At 34.6% G+C, this 22,873-nt stretch overlaps 1 protein-coding gene across 1 annotated transcript; it reads right to left on the bottom strand.

Moving 5' to 3' along the window:
* Positions 1-6,164: 6,164 nt before the first annotated feature.
* zpld1a (zona pellucida-like domain containing 1a) lies at positions 6,165-14,852 on the bottom strand. Its single transcript, XM_051121681.1, has 11 exons — positions 14,793-14,852; positions 14,321-14,491; positions 12,173-12,393; positions 11,721-11,902; positions 11,312-11,384; positions 10,121-10,218; positions 9,588-9,668; positions 7,391-7,562; positions 6,892-6,988; positions 6,686-6,715; positions 6,165-6,340 (listed from the first exon to the last, which is right to left on the bottom strand). Exons 1-11 carry the CDS (start codon positions 14,824-14,826, stop codon positions 6,165-6,167), a joined length of 1,335 nt encoding a protein of 444 aa, XP_050977638.1. The 5' UTR covers positions 14,827-14,852.
* Between the last annotated feature and the right edge of the window lie 8,021 nt (positions 14,853-22,873).

The raw sequence follows: 22,873 nt of genomic DNA, 5'->3' as shown, positions 1-22,873 counted from the left end.
CAACATGATTACAGGGGTGAGTTAAACATTTATTAAGCACATCACTGTGCACTCCTGGGCTTTGTTTTGACTGTCATCCCGTCAGTAATATCTCATTCGAGTCTTGAGTCACTTACAGTGGTTGATAGCTTGTCACCCAAAAAACATACAAATACAAGTAATACCAGATGTTCCCAATTAGTGCTTATTTAGACACTTAACACCAAACGCTTGTACATTTTCAGTCAAGTTAGAGGTCCCTGATCACATAACCTGTGCCTCTTTCTTTAAACAGTTGTCCGAGTAAACTAATGCTGTTATCACAAGTATCAAGAGGTCCAAACACAGGGCACGTTTGAGTGAATGCCAGCCATTGAGTGTAAACACTGTTAAGTGGTGTGAAAAGGTCAGTGGATTATTCTGTAATGAGAGGGCTCTGCTTTAAGCTGCAAACTAATCACTTTGTTTCAGAGTTTTTTTCTTTTCGCTCTTAGTGCGATGAGCCACAGATCCAGATAAATCTCAGGTGAATCTGTGGAGAATCACAGATGGGTTTAATAAAGCTTAAGCGTGACCCCTGTCCATGTCACACACCAGCACTGTTATTTCTTCCTCCCAAACATATTTCTTATTGGCTATAGTTTCACTGCTAGGGTCAAATCATAGGTTAATAGGGATAATTTACCCAAAAATGAAAATTCTGTCAGTAGTTACATATGTCGTTCCAAACCCGTAAGACCTCAGTTTATCTTCAAAACACAAATAAAGATATTTTTAATGAAATCCAAGAGCTTTCTGACCCTGTATAGACAGCAACACAACTGATACGTTCAATGCCCAGAAAGGTAGTAAAGATATTGTTAAAATAGGCCATGTGACATCAGTGGTTCAACCGCAATTTTATGAAGATAAGAAATATTTATTGAGCCCCAAATCAGCATATTTGAGTTTTGAATGATTATAGTACATATAATGATATTAATAAAAAATGTAACAAATTCATATGAATAAATAATGTTTTTTTTTCTGTTCAACAAATATCTTTTATCTTTTGTCAACGATTCTTTTGATACTATTCTGTCATTAGGATTCAGAATGGCTTTCTGTGTCAAAGGCTGGGCTTGTATGATTTGCCATTTGTGCTTTTAGGTCACTTCCAAATCAAAAGAACTAATCCTTATATTCTATGCTGACACTCAACCCTTCTTTATGGCAGATGAGGAGTTTGTCAGATCAGGAAATTCATGTCAGGAACAAAGGTGGATTTTTATTTAAGAAGGGTGTACTTATATGTCACTATGGAAACCATGCAGCTTTGAAACCAATACTATAATACTCTTAAATAAAGCACATTGACGATACAATGGTACAGTAATGGTTTTAGAAGGAAATGTCATTATGTTTTGATATATACTGTGGCACCTGAATGATAACCATGGAATTATCCACTGATGGATTGTTTGTTTTTTTTAATATTCAGAGAGAGAGGACATTACATGTCTCATCCCAGCCCTTCTGTACCAGGATTTCTTCAGATTAAATTGAGCCATTCATTTATTCTGCACCAATCCTATTAATATTTGTCACTGACGTGACTGATAATAAGCCTGGAAGTCTTCAAAGGTCTTTGAATACATGCTCTTTGTTTAGCTGGCGTCATGGTGATTACTTTCATTGTGAAAAGCGTGCTTTCTTCACCATGAGAGCATCGAACATAATAGAACTGAGTAATGGATTGTGATCCCTGTATGTTTTTTAATTATCTCCAAATCTCCAAGCAAAATATTCAGACACATCTGAATTGAGTTTATTGTTAAAAACGAGGAAAGAAAAGTCTACAAAGTAATACAAATGTGTGTTTGGGGGATAATAATAACATGGGTTGTTAAATTTAATTAAATTATCTTGGACGTAAACTCCCTTCAAATATCTTTAATAAAAATAAAAAGAATAGCTAACACTGAATATTAGAGTATGTGCAACTAACTGCTAAGACTTATTACTGTTCAGTGGGTATCACTGAGGCGTATGAATACTAATGAGTAAAAACAAATACAATTAATTAAAACTAAAAATATCTTAAATAGTCTTCTCACCCACCTCAATCACATAGCATAGTGATGTAGGTTGCTGTTCGACTTAATTAAATTCGTTCCCTATGGTCTCTTTCTCAGCTCTTGTAACTCAAACTAATTATTGCAGAGAGTAATGTACTCGGAATCGCTGGTGTCCCGTGATCCTTTGTGCCGTCGTGATGAATAGACTCCTCGCTTTCCGTCCTGTAGCCTCCAATATTCTCACTGAACTAGAAATATGTGTTAGGCAGGTCTATTATATTCCTTTGCTTATGTTCTTCATGTAACTGATCTTAACCCTGCAATAATGAAGCAAGGGGCTGAGGTATTAACTTTAAGTTACACTGCACCAACAGATCCGGATCAATTGACATTTCAAATTAAATACAAGTAAAAAACTATTCGCTGCTCTGTTGATCAGTACATTTACATGTGCAATTAAATACGTTTGTTTAAAAAAAATCTCCACTCATGTTTGTGTTACACTGTATAACTACAGTCAGTTTCAATATATCATTTTGTTGGTTCAGGTTTGTTTTCTAGACAGAAACAAATTGTGGTGCTGTTGTTTAGTGGTGTAACAGTCACATATAAAAGTATGAAAAAATTACGCTTCTGAAGATTCAAAACCTGTATGACTTTCTTTCCTCTGTTGAACACAAAAGAAGATATTTTGAAATTAGTGCTGTCAAAATTAGTGTGTTAACACTAAGGCGATTATTTTTTTCCAGTTTATGTAACGCAGGGGCGGGGCTAGGGTTGGCCACCCAACTCGCAATTGCTGCTTCTCTGTTTTTTTCTTGACAAGAAGTGTGTTTAGTCGCAGAACGTCTTTATGACAACATAAAACAGGAGACTTTTCAAATACGCACTCCAACTTCACTTCAGCGCCAGGTGCTAGTCAAACGAGCATGGGAAAGATACAGGTGACGAGGAGCTTCAGTAGAACAACAGTGAACTGCGATCAGATGAGGTGTTGTCAGGCCATATGTCAGTAAAATCTAATTAACTTGTCCTTGCCGTTATACTGTGCTTGTAGCATGCGCGTTTTAATTGCTGCACAAATGCGGCGGCACACGCTATAGCCTGTATCATGTCATATTAAAGCACAAATGAAGTACGAGCATGTGTGTCAGATCCGCATCACATTCAGCAGCGGTAGCTCTTAAAGTCTAACAATGTTAAAATTGATCAAATTGAATTATACTGTAATGTTGAATTGCTATAGTCAATGGTTAAATATTAGGACAAAAAATCAGTAATACTGGTATCAGTGATACCTTCAGTCATTAAAAAATATTTACTGTATACTGTATAATATTTAATATATACTGTCTTTATGTTATTTCTACATTAAGTTGAAGATTGAATGTGACATTTTTGCAATATAAAAGTATATTTAAAAACTTTAATGTTAGGTGGGATTAATCGCAATTAATTTCAGAGAAAAATGTGTGATTAGTTTTTTTTTTTTAATCTATTGACAGCACTATTTGAAATATATTTCAATTGTTCTTTTCCCGTATAATGAAAGCCAATGGGATCCAAAACAGCAGCACTGGACCCCATTTACATTCATTCTATGGATAAAAAAAAAAACACTAGAAACATTTTTGAAAATATCTTCTTTGTTCCTCAGGAAAAAGAAAGTCGTACAGGTTAGGAATGACGTGAAAAATTAAAACTATCCCTTTAAGGCCCAAATAAACTGTACTCAAGTACATGAATGCAGACATGTTCAGCTAAGTAGTTATCAACAGTGTTGCTGTGTGCATACCAAATGCGAAACTAATATTCTCATTGCGTTATTGCTGTTTTTACTATCACTCGTGCAGAAAAAATGATTGACGTGGCAAACTGGACGTGTCAATAAGTTCTTCACTGATTGGCTTGCACGACAACACTTTAAGTGAATTTTCCATTTGAGTTGAAATTTTTCAACTTGCGTGGAAGACGTGATATTGCACATTCTCTGCAATTGCGTCGTCCAATTTGCATCATTCGCATTGCCCGATGCGAATTTGCAATTATTCGTGTCTTTGCATTGACTTTGTATGCAATCTAATTACGCAAATTTGGCGAGCACACACCATGACACTGTGTCTACACCAAACACGAGCGGCATGACACAACGTGGCGTGACAAAAGACAATTATAGGGCTGCCCTCGACTAAAGATTTTTCTGTTCGACTAGTAGTCGTTCATTTTAAGCATTAGTCGACTATTAGTCACACGTTTATTAATAAACCACATAAATCATAATAATGAGCCTTTAATTGCCTATATAGCATAATAAGCGCTGAAGCGCATGTAAAAAAAAAAAGCTTGCCACAGCGCACCGGCAGATATAACAATTATGAATGTGTTTGGGGGAAAAAAAAGAAGAGTGCATTAACGTTTTAATAATCTATTGACAAACTAGTGCTTTCATTGTTTTCGGCATAAGAGATAAGGTACACTGACTCGTCATCTCCGCACTAGTGGATGCGCCTGTATGTGTGTTTCATATGCATTACTCGATCTGAAAAAAAAAATATTTTCTATTTGAGCTGGTTTATATTCTTCATGTCTGTAAGGCAAGTATACACGGAGTTTCACGCTCAAGTTCACAGAGACCGAGATGGCAGAAAGCACTTCCTATCTGCTTTAATTATTTCACAAAAGCGCAACATTTCGTTGTTATTGCGAGTGCACACAAATAAATGTAGAGTCTTTACAGATTCGAAAGATGTATTACTTATATCTGTATGACCAAAAATGACGGAGTATTTTAAGTGACCGCACCACACCTGTCATGCAGTGAGCGCGCTACTGTTCAGCTTCCACATTCTGCACAGACGTTTCAATAGTGCATATTTTTCTAGGTTAACATTAGATTGAGATGCCATGTAAAGTTGCTACAATATACATTGTTCATATAAAATGCCATACTTGAGGTAGATGAATGATATGTGAGCGTTTTACTGTCCTGCCTGATGTACTGTGTTACCACATAGAACAGCCGTTAATGATCTGTCCATCACGGACTGCATGACTTCGCCACTTCCTGTGGATTTTTTTCTGCAACTAAATGACTAATAAAATTTTGGTCCACCAAGCCTCTTCTTGACAACTAATGGTTAGTCGATTAGAGGGCAGCCCAAATAATAAGTGATGCCATCTACACTGGCAGTGCGGTGCAACACGACAAATCCCTGACAGTACACTGATGCCTCGTTCTATTTATGACGTACTGACACAAAGTTCAAATGATGTGCAGTGGTCGCTTTGTTGCGTCCAGTGTAGACAGCTTTTAGATGTTGTGGCACACCGCGCCACAAAATGATGCATTAACTGTCACGTCTGGTGTAGACACGGTAAATTTAACTAGCTTGCTTACCAAGATTGTGGTTAAACTGTCACTCCGCCATGACAATAGAAATCTGATCGTAAACCACACCATTTTAGATATAGCGCCACCTGCAGCGATGATAAGAAAAAGCCTTCATGTACATGCATAGAGTATATTTTGGGCCAAAAAGTGCACTTGGAAATTTTTGTTTATTTTGGCGAGCCTTCTTGGACTTATACTGACACCTAGTGGGGTGGATGCAGGTTTATGTTAAATCAAACGTTTTAGTTTTAGAAATGGCGTTATTAGCCATGACTAACTTATTTCATTACTGAAATTGTCCGATAACAGACGTTAGTTTTCAATTGGTCATGTGAACTCAACATGGCAGCCCACAAATTTGTTTGGTCTACCAATATGACTAAGAATCCCATGTGAGTGTACGTGATTATATCAAAATATCTGTAAAACATTTTAATGAGGAAAAAAAGTACTGAGTGCACTAAGTGCGTTATTCCTGATTATTTGTATGTAAGAATAATTTCTAATCAGCCTCTTATGATTTAGGATTGTGTGTTACAGTGATATGAAGTTACAGTGATGAGAATATCTGTATTGATGCTTTGTGACCAAAAATAGGCAGCTGTATATAGCTAAAGGCTGTGTCGAGTGATATTATGATATTATTTCCCTGTACTGTATGATTGTGTGTAACCGAAGAGCTCCGCACACAGGTATTGTTGTAATGTTTAGCTGACCGAACAGCCGTGTGTGTGCGTTTAGCTGAACGCTGGGTTGTGGGTTCCTGATAGAGGTGTTGGTGGCGTATATTTCCCTTTCAGCAGAGACAGAGACAGGATGAAGAAACACATGCTCATAACGGCGAGGATCGCGATGGCAGAAATCAAGGCGCTCGTCACTGAATTCATTTTGAATGGAGGGCTGTTTAACTGTGCTGAAAAACACACACATACACAGAGTGTTAGGAACACGTCTTACAATACATAACCCACCGTTCAAACTCTATCGCACACTCTTTCTTTCAATCCTCTTGTTCATTTCGTGATAACACCACCTAGTTCTACCCTCTATTAACTTCTCTCTGTCGGAAACCCTCTGACTCATCGTTATTTTGGTCACGGTTTTAAGCCGGTACATCCTTTGAGAAAAAAAAACCTTTATATTTTCTGGAAGGAAGTGAAGCATGCTTTTATCCGCCATCAGAAACGATACAGCTCTGAGAAGGAAGGATTTAGCTTCCTTTTAGGAGGTCTAAAATGGAGGACAAAGAAAGGCTTACCTATTTGGGAATTATTGGTGGGAGTTTCATCTGTGGACAGATGAAAATTGTTTCAGTGACATGAGCACACTTACCGCCTTAAAGCGCTAAATCACATCTCATATACTGTAACAACAGCCTCAGTTTGAAAATTGAACATTAGTTTTGTTGAAATCACATGCTACCAGTTGAGCTACATAAACATTACATAACAGTTCATATCGTACCACTTCGAGTGATGATGGGCCCGGCAGTCATGACTGCATTGTCAGAGGCAACAGCAGTTCTTTCCGACGTGTTCCTTTTCTTCCTCTTACCACAGATCTGTCAGGATGACAATATTTGTGAGTAGTAAAGAGTTCCAGCTCGAAGACTGAGAAGAAACTGTTGAGCAAAGTCATTATTTTTACAAAAAGTATTCTCGTAGCTTCATAACATTAAGATTGATCCACAGATGCCACATGAACTATTGTATCAATGTCCTTACTACCTTTCTGGGTCTTGAACGTGCCAGTTGCATTGCTGTCTATGCAGGGTCAGAAAGCTCATCAAAAATATCTTAATTTGTGTTCCGAAAATGAAGGTCTTACGGGTTTGTAACAACATGAGGGTGATTTTTGGGTGAACTATCCCTTTAAGAATATATATGGGATGAAGTATGACCCAGACATGTTGACACGCTTTCTGAGTTTCACTATGGTATTAGTCTCAAGCAGCCATCCTTACAGGCAAGAGCAGGGGGCAGTCATCAGAGCGACACAGCTTGGTCACACAGTGCAGAAAGACGGTGGACATTTTCTGGTTCTTGTGCTTGACAAAGCGGAACACCTCGAAGGAGAAGCGGCCCATCTGGCTCTTCCCGTTCTCAAACACCGTTGTCTGTGGGTCCTTATCACATCTGCTGGAACAAAGACAAGGTACACTTAGCATTCGTCCTCGGTTCTGCTTATATACACACACATATATGCAAGCACATCAACGTTCAGTGCCCTCCACAAATATTGGCACCCTTGGTAAATATGAGCAATGGAAGATGTGGAAATAAATCTACATTGTTATCCTTTTGATCTTTCATTCAAAAAAATTCACAAAATTCTAACCTTTCATTGAAGTAAAACAATGTGGGGGGGGGAAATCTCATAATTGGCCACAATTATTGGCACCCAATTATTGCAAAGTCGTTTTCCCAAGATAAAAGCTCTTGTATAATGCCTGATGAGTTTGGATAACACCTGGCAAGAGATCAGAGATCATTTTTTCATACAGAATCTCTCCAGATGCTTCAGATTCCCAGTTATATGTTGTTGCTTCCTCGCTTCAGTTCACCTCACCTCATTTATTTTCTATAGGGTTCAGGTCAGGGAACTGGGACAATTTTGTCCTCGGTAACACATTTTTGTGTTTGTTTTGGATCATTGTCCTCATGGAAGATCCAACCATGACCCATTATAAGATTTCTAACAGAGGCAGTCAGGTTTAGATTTTTTTTTTATCTGTTGGTATTTGATAAAAAGCATAATGCCATGTATCTAAACAAGGCTCACAACATTAAAGATCCAGCAGTATATTTATCTATGGGCATGGGGTACTTTTTATCCCTGTTTGCACCAAACCCATCTTGTGGGTTTGCTGCCAAAAAGCTCTTTTTTTTTTTTTTTTTTTACTTTCATCTGACCAAAGAAGACAGTCCTGTTTGAAGTTCCAGTCGTATCTGACAACTGCATATCATGGAGTTTGTTTTTGAATGAGCGAGCAGGATTTTTCTTGAAACCCTCCTAAACAACATGCAGTGATGTAGGGGCTATTTGACTTTTTTTTTAAGCTTTGTGACCTCAAGACTCACAACTAATTTCTGCAGTTCTCCAGCTGTGATCCTAATAAGTCTTTGGCCACTCAAACCCTACTCCTCACCACGCATTAGGACGATATAGACACACGTCCTATTCCAGGCAGATTGGTAACATCTTTAGTTGATTGGAACTTCTTAATTATTGCTCTGATGGTGGAAATGGGGATTTTCAATGCTTTAGCTCTTTTCTTACAGCCACTTTCTATTTTGTGAAGCTCAACAATCTTGTTCTGCATATCAGAACTATATTCTTTGGTTTTACTCCTTGTGCTGGATGATTAAAGGAATTTGGAATTTTTGTTCCTCGTATGTGACCCTCAACCACAAAACCAGTCTTAAGTAGCATGGGTATGTTTGTAGCAATAGCCATAAATACACTGTATGGATCTAAATTATACATTTTTTATTTTTGCCAAAAATCATTAGTATATTAAGTAAAGATCATGTTCCATGAAGATATTTTGTAAATTTCCTAACGTAAATATATCAAAACTTAATTTCTGATTAGTAATATGCATTGCTAAGAACTTCATTTGGACAACTTTAAAGGCGATTTTCTCAATATTTAGATTTTTTTGCACCCTCAGATTCCAGATTTTCCAATAGTTGTATCTCAGCCAAATATTGTCCTATCCTAGCAAACCATACATCAGTGGAAAGCTTATTTATTCAGATTACATATATATACATATGGTTTTGTGGTCCAGGGTCACATATTTAAAATCCTGTGTGACAGGAAATCATGGCTGGACAATCTCATGCTCTTAGTCACCCTGGTGTGCTAAAAATGTAAATATGCATGGGAATATACTTCAGAGATATTTAAGAATTTCTAGAGGTGCCAATAATTGTGGCCTAGAGAAACTAGAGAAACACATTTATTTCATAATGAGATTTTCCCCCCACTTTCCATTGTTTCACTTCAGTGCGAGGTTAGAAATGTGTGAATTTATTGAATTAAAGATCTAAAGTATAAACAATGCAGATTTATTTCCATAGCTGCCTTTGCCTTATATTTACCAATGGTGCCAATATTTATGGAGAGCACTGTATCTGCAGAAAACATGGAGTTACCCAAAGAAAAGATCGTATCGGAGCTCATCATTAGGATTCCCAGAAGGAGTCGTGTAACAGTAGTCCATCAAAACGTTCCACCTGTGAGGAATGACATGCGTGAATCAGTCACCAAGACATAGGAGACTGGATACAAAATGACTCTATATGAGGAAGCCACTGTTGTTTCATATAGAAGTCATGTGTCTTATCTCTACTCAGGGCTTTTAATAATCTTTCCCATCCACTTTAGTGGCGCCCATCACTGGCCCTAAACAAGGCCGGCATTGAGTCACTCAGCATTCTTTCCTTAATGGGCTAAACCAGTTCTGGATTTATCAGATATAAGAGGAGGTCATTTAGGGAAGTGCTTTAACAAAGCAGTGACACAGTCCAAAGACCATGTGTCTGTCTCAATTTACATTCGAACGCCATCAGATTTCTTGGTTAACTCACCAATTGGAGTGTTTCAGGATCATATCTGCAGTATGTTTTGCATTTGGGCCTCTTTGCGAGATACTTTCCCAAGATATGTTTGTGTAATTGTAGTTTACCTTCTGTCTAGGTTGGTGGCTTTTACGGCGGCGAACACTCGCGTCTTCAGAGTGAGTCCAGACACTGGGATGGCAAGATGATGGACGTATGTGGAGTCCTTAAATATGAAACACCAAAGGTTAGGATTTCATACACATGTGCTCAAAAGTCTACAAAACAAAATAATTAATTACTCAAAATATAAATTACCAGTCAAAAGTTTTTGAACACATTTTTAATGTCTTTTAAAGAAGTATTTTATGTTCATCAAGCCTGTATTTATTTGATCCAAAGTACAGCAAAAACAGTAACATTTTGAAATATTTTGATTATTTAAAACAACTGTTTTCGATTTGAATGTTTTTTAAAATGTATGTTTATTTCTGTGATTTCAAAGCTGTATTTTTAGCATCATTACTCCAGTCACATGATCCTTTTGAAATCATTCTAATATTCTGAGTTGTTGCTCAAAAAACATTTATTATTATTAATATTATTATTATTATGTTGAAAACAGCTGAGTAGAATTTTTTCAGGTTTCTTTAATGAATAGAAAGTTCAGAAGAGAAGCATTTATCTAAAATAGAAATCTTTTGTAACAGTATGTCTTTTAATCAATTTACAGCATCCTTTCTAAATAAAAGTATTAATTTCTATAATTTCTTTTATATATATATATATATATATATATAATTAAATATAAAATAATCAGAAAAGTATATGTAAAGTTCTATACAATAAATGATAATAAATCTAAATAAATATTAGCAATATTTTAAGAAATTAATATTTTTATTTTAATATAATTTATAAAAATCTACAAAAGATGTATTAATAGCTCAAAATATAATATATAATAGAAAATAATGACATGTAGCCTATATTTTAATAAATTATAAATAGTAGTAAAATGATATATATATATATATTACATTCTGTTATTAAATATAATACAATCAGCAATCTACTAAAATAAATCTAAATAAATCTAAATAAATATTATAAATATTTTATGAAATGAATAATAAATCTCTTTTCTTATTCTTATTATTGTTATTAATAAAAAAAAAAAAAAAAAAAAAGGAAAAAAAACTTTGGAAGCCTCTACTAGAAACATGCAATATCAGAAAAAAAACATCAAAGCAATCTATTTATATAGACCTAAACAAATACTTAATTGGAATCCATGCTGATGTTCAACATGTACTCACGTTGTATAGAAGTAAATTCAGCGTGCTCACAAAAGTGCCATTGCTGTCCTTCACTGATATCGCTGCAGCCGACCTTCAATCAAAAGAAGCTATTAAAACATGATAAATATATTTTGCAGGCCAATTAAAGTCTGAAAGGAAAACTTATATAATAGTTTTTCCTGATTTACCGTCTGATGTCCTTGTAATCAAGCGTGCATTAGGTTTTACAACATATTCGTTGTGCATACTAATTTAATTATGCCTCCCAATTTAGCTTGTTAAAGCTTAACAATAAGTGCTAAACATTTTACAACACGCAATTTGAGACCGTTTTATCTTCCATCAAAATATTGTGAATAATTCAGCATGAAAAAAAGGACACAATAATGCATTAGACTGTTATATAACAATTTTAAAGTCAACTTACGAAGCAAGCTGTGTATTGTTAACCAAGTATTCCAGAGGGTAACTACAACTGAACTTGTAAAGCAGTCCCGGTAGGTAGCTGATAACCGTCGGGGGATCCGGAGTGTCAATGTATCCTGCTATATTCCCAATCTGGACCAAGGAGAGATTCCCATAGGCGTTGGGCCCCTGAGCCGTAGAGACCTGTAGACGCAAAGGCACTGAGGTGTGATTGCTCTTCCGGATCTGCTAAAATCCACCTAACCACAGATGTTGTCCATTTATTGCAGGCAAATTGTCATTGAGAGAATTCTGTCTCTCCAAACACAAGCTGTAGTTTAGCATTTACAGTAACAAATGTGTTTTACTTACTAATGGCTGAAGCTGAAATTAAAGTTCTGGGCCATTTAAGGTCTAATGTGAGTAAATCATTCTGTTATGGGTCAGTTCCCTCAGTGCGGGCGGGTTTTTTACCACAAGTGAGTTTCCACAGGCTTCCAGCGTGCTGAGACTGATGCTAAACAGCACAACCGTCGGGAACGTGTTGTTGTTAATGAACCCTCGGCAGTGGGCATCCCCGTGCCGCCCGTTCAGCGCCAGGTCAGTGTCGGTGTAGCCAGAAAAAAGCACCGGGCAAAAATTAATCTTCAGCGTAATGGTTTGGACTCCACAATACACGCTGATGTCCCGCTCAGCTGTTGAGAGAGAATATATTATGTGACCCTGGACCACATAACCAGTCATGGGGTTTGAGAAACTGAGAAATAAGCTTTCAATTGATGTATGGTTTGTTAGGATAGGACAATATTTGGCTGAGACACAACTATTTGAAAATCTGGAATCTGAGGGTGCAAAAAAATAAAACATTGAGAAAATCGCCTTTAAAGTTGTCCAAATGAATTTCTTAGCAATATTACAATTCAAAAATTAACTTTGGATATATTTACAGTAGGAAATTTACAAAACATCTTCATGGAACATGATCTTTACTTAATATCCTAATGATTTTTGGCATAAAAGAAAAATCAATGTATTTTTGGCTATTGCTACAAATATACTCATGCTACTTTAGACCAGTTTTGTGGTCCAGGGTCACATATCATTAATTACATGTCACAGTTTAAACACTTAAACTAGGGCTGGGCTATATAGCCAAAAAAAATAATCACAATATATACATATATATATTTTTATCAGCCGATATCGATAATTATCACAGTTAATTGTGGTTCTAAACTATTCTTTATGTTCAGATCATGACAAACACTTCACATTTTTGAATTCTTTACACTTTTCCAGTCATTTTTCTTAACAAATAAAAATACTAATTTTAAAAAATCTTATTTTTACATGTTTTAATGAGTAATATTGTTTTAAATCAAGAAATAGGTTTGTGTAGCCTCACAATATTAATAATAATATTACTTTTTTTGTCTCTTAGAAATACAGATTTGATAGTAGCTTGAGTTAGGATGCATCATTATAAGGCATTATTAAATGCATTATTAAAATCGGTAATATCAGTAAAAAAAATGTTGCAACCTCATTTTATATGGTGAAATTTAATTATTCTGATTGTTTGAGGTATTTTCTTTTAATTAACCACTGGTCTTCTATAGTAGCATACATTTAGATCATGATAATCACAGTTAAAACCACAAATATAGCACCTTAACACCATGGTAAAAATGTATACATGAATTTGTTTGAAAAACATATTCTAAATACATTTAGTAAAAACGCTATAGCTAATCGCAAAAAATACTGTAAATATATCCCATTACCCCTCCTTCAAACCATTTAATACGTCTACATTATAAATAAAATATAATACAATTCAACACGAATACCCACATGTCTGACACAATACCATGATGCAGTTAGTGCAACTACAGTAAATCTATGGTAAATCGCAATAGTAGATTAAAAAGCCTTCTGACTGTCTCGTTGGGCACAGTGTTTCTCCTGTTTGTCAGCACTATTTGTCTGGCTATAAACCGAGTTATTCGTGTTCTTCACTGAATTCAAGGCAAGGCAAGTTTATTTATATAGCACATTTCATACACAAAGGTAATTCAAAGTGCTTTACATAAAAGGAAGTAGAATAATCATAAAAAACAATATTATATTAAAACAATAATAAAAACAATAATCACAAAAAAGGAAGTAGAACAATCATAAAAACAATGATCACAACAATAAAACAAAAAATGTAAATGTAAGAACTGATTGATTTAATGATTTAAAAATAATTTAAAAATTGATTTAAAATAAATTTAAGACAGTTAAAAACAGAAAATGATTATACATAGTGCAATCAGTATTCAATCGATTAACATTGGCTCTCACAGCACTGTTTAGTTGTTGCGTGACCAAGACTCAGGGATTGAACGCATTTGCTCTAGTAAATTCGCATCGCGACGTTGTTTGAACTTTGATCTGAGCGGATAAACGGTCAGTGTGGTGCACTTCAAACGCCTAGCGCTCTTTCGTTCCGCCTTTGCCGCATAAACATTATTCCGAAAATGTATCTAGCTCTTGGAAATTTATATTGCACGATAATTATCGTTATCGATTTATCGCCCAGCCGTAACTAAAACGCACAAAAAAGCCCTTACTCACCGGGGAAGCGGCTGTGGAAGTTGGCATCACAGTTGAACCCATTGAATTGCGCATTCACCATGAAAGTTTTACTTACAAGCAGCAGAATCACACACAAACGTTCCATTTCAATGCCTGAGCAAGACAATGTAGGAGCAATTTCTTTGGATTCATCAGAAAATGCTTCTAGTTCTGAAAGGACAGAAGAAATGCCTGATTAGACTCACTTCAAAAGATAATTCCACTGTATTGTTCTGTAATTATGCTATTAAATTGGAAGAAAAAGACAGAAGATGAGAAACGCGATACTTTTGTTGGTGCTTCTGGCAAATTTGAAACCAATAATGAGATGAGTTGATTTGAAATGCCGTTACGCAGAATCTATGAGCGTATCAACCTGAGTTTATGTATTCAAAAAGCTCCAAATCTACTCAAACCGTAGGTATTTGTAAGTCTGTGCTTTTACACAGAGTTGTGCGTGTTTCACCCTGACCTCGTCCTCTTTTGCCCTCTGTCTCATCTAGCATCCCTGGCTCCGTTTCGGAAGACTCACCCGTTTCCCTGGCAGCTGTAGAATCAGCGGTACTCCATCTGTTCTCGGCTGCGACGCGAGACTGACTGGATTACCCAGCATCCCGGCAAAAGCACTAGAAACACGGCCTTGCTCTGAGGAAAAAAATTAAACATAAGAGATTCATTATTTGAACACGTCAACAGCAAAAGAGCTGTCTGGGGGAACATGGGAAAGTCCATCAAAAGTGAATGTGTTATACAAATCCTTTCACGGGCCCAGAAACATGAGCAGGTTTTGAAGTTTCCCACTCATATCCTTTCTGCTTGATCTTGCTCTGTCAGCGCTCACAAGCGGCCCCGCGCCGCATGTGGTCTGCGAGGGGGGAATTATCTTTTCATCGGCCCCTGGACTGGGCTCGTCGCTGACTGAGCTGGCCTTTCTGTGTGCCAGGACGGTCTGGGTCGGGACCAGGATTGTCTGGACGCTTTAGATGCTTTGTTTGGCCCGGCTCAGTCAGCACTTCCCCGTCCCGCCTGTCTGGCCGCGACCCCCCTTTTTGACTTGCGACGCCTCCTTGTGATTACCGGCTAATGCATATGAGAATCTATATTACAAAAATCTCCATTATCTACATACTTCTAGTGATGGATGCTTGTTTCAAGCTCTCCAGATTCATAGCAGACTAATTTTTCATCAAATTAGCTATCATTATTTTTAAAATGCCTTTAATCTGCATGATTAATTGCTTTAGAAATGTCTCATCCTTGAAGCAAAAGGGAAAATTTCGAATGATTTTGTTGTCCGTTCTTACCTGATTAATCAAAGCTCAAGGTGTCCTGGCTGCAGGCCAGCACCGACGGCAATGCATCACCCAAAAGTCACTTGTCAATCTGTGCAAAATACTGAAAATCCAGAGGGTGAGGATTTTCGAAACTATGCAATACCACCCCGAACCGTTGAAATCTTAAATCCAGCTGGGTTTTACTGAGACACGCATCAGATGAAGCTCTGAGCTCCTGAACTCAGATGGTCTGAAGAAGTTTGTCTTGCGTCTTGGACTTTCTTCAGATGGATTGTGGGTAAAATGGAGCTGTTGGCCTATAGTGGGGCTGTTCAGTGCTTGCGATAAGTATCTCTATTTATGCGCTTCCAGCAAATGTCATTCTTTCATTTTTCACACTTGAATGTCTCTATATGGCAGGATATAGTGGCCTTTATCAGTGTGACACAATCTCATTCACCTTGGCAAGATGTCAGGGCAAGCAGAACTATTACTGTAAGGATTTCCACATGTGTGAATGCATGGACGCTCTGCAATAGCATTTGAGAAAATGGAAAATAATGTAACATTCTTTTGACATTTTTGGATTAAGGCCCTTTAAAATGAAATGTTTTGAGCCATGATTTTTTATTTTATATTATTTATTTTTTTTAAAACCTTTAAAAATAATTTTTACAAATATTTTTTTTTTTTTATTTTGTTTTAGTTTAGTTTTTATTATTTTATTTTATGGGCAAGCAGAACTATTACTTTAAGGATTTCCACATAATGCGTGGACACTCTGGAATAGCATTTGAGAAAAAGGGAAATAATTTAAATGGTTGAGGCCTTTTACAATTCTTTTGGCATTTTTGGATTCAATATTTTTTTATATATATGTTTTGAGCTTTTTATTTTAGTTATTTATTTTATTTTATTTTTTATTATTTTATTAATTTATTTCATGGGCAAGCAGAGCGACTGCTGTAAGGATTTCCATGTGTTTAATGCATGGACATGAGCCATGATTTTTTTATATTTTATTTTATTTTATTTTATTTTATTTTATTTTATTTTATTTTATTTTATTTATTTTTATTTTTTAAACCAGTGTCCTTGAACAGTTGAGGCCTTTTAAAATTCTTTTGACATTTTTGGATTTAATATATATATATTTTTTTAACTCAGTTTTTTAAACTTTTTGAGCCATTATTTTATTTTATTTTATTTTATTCTATTCTATTTTATTCTTTTGACAGTTTTGGATTCAATAATTTTTAAAAATATTTTTTTATTTTATTTTGTTTTAGTTTAGTTTTTATTATTTTATTTTATGGGCAAGCAGAACTATTACTGTAAGGATTTCCACATAATGCATGGACACTTTGGAATAGCATTTAAGAAAAAGGGAAATAATTTAGCATTCTTTTGACTTTTTGGAATAAATAAATTAAAAGATTAAAACTAATTTTTTAAAATGGTTTGAGCCATGATCCCTTTTTCATTTTATTTTATTTTATTTTATTTTATTTTTTCCTTAAACCGCCATTTGCCGTTTCAAATTCTTTTGACATTTTTGGATTCAGTTAATTTTTAAATGTTTCAAGCTATTATTTAATTTATTTTTTTTTTTTTTTTGGAAATGTGTGTCCTTAAACAGTTGTGGTCTTTTAGCATTCTTTTGACATTTATGGATTCAGTTTATTAATTTATTTATTTTTTGAGCCATTTTATTTTATTTTATCTTATTTTATTTTATTTTTGGAAATTTGTGTCCTTAAACGGTTGAGGCCTTTTACAATTCTTTTTTTTGGATTCTATGTAATTTTGTTTTTTTTTTTTTGCATTTTGAGGTTTTTAGTTTAGCTATTTATTTTATTTTATTTATTATTTTATTAATTTATTTCATGGACAAGCAGAACTAATACTGTAAGGATTTCCATTATTAATGCATGGACATGAGCCATGCTTTTTTAATATTTTATTTTATTTTATTTATGGAAATGTGTGCTTAAACAGTTTTTTTGTTTTTTTTTTATTTTATGGGCGAGCAGAACTACGACTGTAAGGATTTCCATGTGTTTATGCATGGACATGAGCCATGTTTTTTTTATTTAATTTAATTTAATTTAATTTTTTTTTTAAATGTATTTATTTATTTTTTTATAAACCAGTATCCTTGAACAGTTGAAGCCTTTAAAAAAATTTTTTGACATTTTTAAAACAGTTTATTTTTTTAAGCCATAAGTTTTGAGCCATGATGTATTTTATTTTATTTTATTTATGGAAATTGAGTTTTTATTTTAGCGATTTTATTTTATTTTAATTTTTATTATTTTATTTCATGGGCAAGCAGAACTAGTACTGTAAGGATTTCCACGTGTTAATGCATGGAATGAGCCATGTTTTTTATTTTATTTTTTATTTTATTGATTTTTTTATTTTATTTTATATATTTTTGAAACCTTTGTCCTTGAACAGTTGAGGCCTTTTTTAAAAACTTAAAATGTTATTTAGTTAGCCATTCAAAACCCAAATAATGTGTTTAAGCAGCATTTTTGAGAAATTCAGCCACGCAAAAATAAAAGCTTGTTTTAACTGATTTAATTTTATATTTGGAAACCATAAGCTTGAACAATGTTTGGCCATTTAAAACCTTTTATAAACGCTTCCTGATTTAGCTATCCATTACTGAAATACTAGGTTCAGAACAATCACAGGATGGTTTTATAATAACAAATGCGTTTTGGCCTCAATTTAAACACCAGATAGAATAATGAAACGGCCTTCGGCTCACATCTGAACTTCTAAAATCAAAGCCACCAGCAGGAACTGTCTTTACAAACACATTAAGAGCTTATCGCGACACAAAGCGTGTATCTATTTTTATTAGCCCGGCATTTTGTCCTGCTTCATTTCCTTGTCTCTCTATTTATCAGATGACTTTATTCAGAGCGCAATGAATAATGTGGGTCGTTACGAGGTTACGCCGAAAAAACTCAGTAATCCAATATAAGACAGACAATAATAGTGATGACAATGACATATCTAACCTTTCTTAAAGTCTTTAGTCTAACCAACAACAATATTTGACCGTCCTCTCCTAGCAAAATAATATCTGCAGATCTTGTGTCACAAATCAGTCTAGTTTCAGCTAAAACATGACTCTTTTTTCAAACAGGGTACAAGTAATTACTGTTTTTCTACTAGCCGTGTGAAATGCCATCAGCTGGCGGGCAAGCAGGTGTCAGACCCAGTGCATCAATCACGTCGGCCTGTAAGGAATTAGGGACGATGAGCAATCTGTCTCTGTTTGGTTGTCATGGCCATCCGCCGGACGGGATACGTCTAGCCTGCTGGGAGAAAAGCAAAGAGGAATTTCAAATAAGGGAATACACTTTCGGTGGCCTTTTTGAAGTGCCATAAGGCATGTAAAAGCCACAAGTTTTACTAATTGCATCTGTCTCGCTCAAAGAATCTGCTTGCTTTGTTGTTTAATTGTGCCATGTTTATTCATAAGGGGTTTTAACTGGAGGCACAGTCGATTTGAAATTTCTTGTGATGTAAATTTGATTTGAAATGATTTTAGGCCACTAATTGGATGTTGATGTTGCAATTCAGCGGATATTAGAAAGACTTTGTTTGGGGCCGACTCAAAGTCAAGTTCTACGCAGACGAATGGATCCGAAATACCCACATGAGGACAGATAACACGGCTGAAATAGTTTCAACATGTTTTCTAATACTTCTAATGTGGAAACAATTCAGCTGTGGGGCGGCAGAGAGAGATGGAGTGTGAAAAAGAGAGAGGGAGAGAGTAGGAAAGTCTGTCGGTGACAGGTGTTTGGCCCTGTGTCGGGTACAGCGCAGATGAAAATGCCTTTTCTCTTCTCGCTAGATTGTATTGTCTGTCACGGCAGCCTCCTAAATGTTTTTCTGTCAGCAAAGGCAACATCACTTGTCATCTAAGTAAGCCCTCATACAACACAAAAACAGTTATATTTGCTGTTGAATGGGGTCATATAGCACATGCTATACAGAAAAAAAACGTATCCATGTCGAGCATCTGACATCTATATCACTTTTCTTCTCACACCCTTTTAATGACCCATTTTGTGACCCTTTTTAGTTGTTTTATAAGTAAATCTGTTACACTGTAAAAAATAAAAAACACAATTTGTTGAGTTAGCTTAAAATAATTTGTTACCCTGCTGTCTTGAAATTTTAAGTTCAGTCAACTAAAATAAGTTTAGTCAACTTGAAATGTTAAGTTGTACTAAGTAACAACTTAGATATTTGTGTTTGCTAAACTTAACAGATGGGTAAGTAACCCAGCTGCCTTAAAATTTTAAGTTCAGTCAACTAAAATAAGTTTAGTCAACTTGAAATGTTAAGTTGTACTAAGTAACAACTTAGATATTTGTGTTTGCTAAACTTAACAGATGGGTAAGTAACCCAGCTGCCTTAAAATTTTAAGTTCAGTCAACTAAAATAAGTTTAGTCAACTTGAAATGTTAAGTTGTACTAAGTAACAACTTAGATATTTGTGTTTGCTAAACTTAACAGATGGGTAAGTAACCCAGCTGCCTTAAAATTTTAAGTTGATTCAACTCAAATATCTAAGTTGTCACTTAGTATAATTTAACATTTCAAATTAAATAAACTTTTTTTGAGTTGACCGAACTTAAAATTTGAAGGCAGCCAGGTTACAAATTATTTTAAGTTGACTCAACAAATAGTTTTTTACAGTGTACTTAAAATATTCATGTTAGAAATTCAGAGATTTTTAATTTAAAAAAAGGATATTTGAATAATATTTGTGAGGTTAATAATTGATAGAGGATGCTTGAAACTCAAAAATACTCGAGTCCGAATGTTAATAAACATTTGAATCTGTTAGTGTGAATTCAGTTTATCATATCAATTGTTGATGACATTGTCATTTTTGACATTTTTATTTTTATAATAAATGTTCGTTTTGGTATCAGATGCTTTATTTTATTTTTTTTTTTAGATATTAAAAAACCTTCGGTTTATACCGTGGTGCTACTGTGTTAAAAAAGAGTTTTATTCGGGAAAGAGTTTATGGAGTTGAAACGGTGATGGAGAGCATTTGAGGAAACTATTGTGCATGTGAGAGAGCTCTGCGGGACTGAACAGACAGAAAAGCTGTGTTTCTGGTCCCAGGTGGCAGAAATCACAGGATGGCTTATTGTTTATGTGTGAAACACAAGCCATGTGGTATTCAGACCTGAGGGACACACCTTTTCATTATGAGCCATATCTATAACCAGCTCTCTCTTCACAGACACAAACCTTGACTGAGATCCCTATAACGCAGCATACAAAACGTCAGTGTGTCAGGATTGCAAAGCAGGAAATTATTTAAAATATATAGATATATTTTTAATAATAATAGTTAATTTCATTATTATTATTATTATTATTATTATTTATTAAATGTTTTGCTTTTAATAATAAAAGCTATTAGACAATCTAAAAATACGAATTATCTTAAACATCAATGTCTCAAGATTGTAATGAAGGAAATTACCTAAAAAACATGTTAATAATAATAATAGTTCAAATTATTATTATCATTATTATTATTAAAAAATAAATGTTTTGTCTTTAATAAAAGCTATTAGCATTTTGGGTAGATTACATGTCAAAGGATCATGAAATATATTAGTTATGTAAATTGTAAATACTATAATCTAAAATACTAACAATCTAAAACATCAGTCAGATTATAGTTCATATTATTAGTAATATTATTATTTTTATTATTATTAAATGTTTTGCTTTTAATGATAAAACAGTGTGACTGGATTATTGTTCTTATTCTTACTATTAATAATAATTAAATGTTTTGCTTTTAATAATAAAATAGTGTGTCAGGATCATAATTTTACTAATAAAAGCTATTAGCAGTTTATGTAGTTATAATAGTTATGCAAAATATAAATACAAACTCTTTAAATGTCTATAATACCAGTAATAATGATAATAATTATAATTCTAAATAATAATAATAATAGTGATATGAAAAGATACCATTGCTGAAATGCAGAAAATATTTAAAAACTGCAATTTTTGCTCTAATGCTAATAATAATAACAATAACAAGTTAATTATTTTTAATTATTATTATGTAAAAAAAGTTTTATTATTATTATTTTTGTTGTTATTTTTATGTTTTGGTTTTAATAATAAAAGCTATTAGCAGTTTGTGTAGTTATAATAATTATGTAAAATACAGTGCCCTCCACTAATATTGCCACCCTTGGTAAATATGAGCAAAGGTGGCTGTAAGAATAAATCTGCATTGTTTATCCTTTTAATCTTTCATTCAAAAAATTCACAATATTCTAACCTATCATTTAAGTAAAACCATGGAAAGCAGGGAGAAAATCTCTTTATAAAATGTTGATGTTCATGTTGACCACAATTATTGGCACCCAATTATTGCAATGTCCTTTATTCAAGGTAACAGCTCTGTGTTTTCTTCTTTAATGCCTGAAGAGTTTGGAGAACACCTGACAAGAGATCAGAGACCATTCCTTCATACAGGAACTCTTCAGATCCTTTAGTTTCCCAGCTCCATGCTGGTGCTTCTTCTCTTCAGTTCACCTCACGCATTTTCTATAGGGTTCAGGTCAGGCAACTGGGACGGCCATGCAGAAGCTTCATTTTATGCTCAGTGACACATTTTTGTGTTGATTTTGATGTTTGATTTGGATCATTGTCCTGATGGAAGATCCAACCACAGCTCATTATAGAACTTCTAACAGATGCAGTCAGGTTTACATTTTTTATCTGTTGGTATTTGCTAGAATCCATGATGCCATGTATCTGAACAAGATGTCCTGACCTCTGGCAGGAAAATAAGCCCACAACATTAAAGATCCAGCAGTATATTTAACCGTGGGCATGGGGTACTGCCAGAAAGCTCTTTTTTTTAGTTTCATCTGACCACAGAAGCCATTCCCATTTGAAATTCAAGTTGTGTCTGACAACTGAATATGCTGGAGTTTGTTTTTGGATGAGCAAGGAGGATTTTTCTTAAAACCCTCCTGAACAACATGTGGTGGCGTAGGAGCTGTTTGAATTTTTTTTTTAGTCTTTTGGCCCCAAGACTCAACTAATCTCTGCAATTCTCCTACTGTGATCCTTAGAGAGTCTTTGGACACTTAAACTCTCCTCCTCACCATGCATTAGGACGATATAAACACACGTCCTTTTCCAGGCAGATTTGTAACATCTTTAGTTTAATTTGAATTCTTAATTATTGTCCTAA

The sequence above is a fragment of the Labeo rohita genome, chromosome 10, assembly GCF_022985175.1.
Source record: "Labeo rohita strain BAU-BD-2019 chromosome 10, IGBB_LRoh.1.0, whole genome shotgun sequence".
NCBI classification, from domain to species: Eukaryota; Metazoa; Chordata; class Actinopteri; order Cypriniformes; family Cyprinidae; genus Labeo; species Labeo rohita.
The sequence above is the reverse complement of the archived record's forward strand: the minus strand, read 5'-3'. Positions and strand labels throughout refer to the sequence as shown.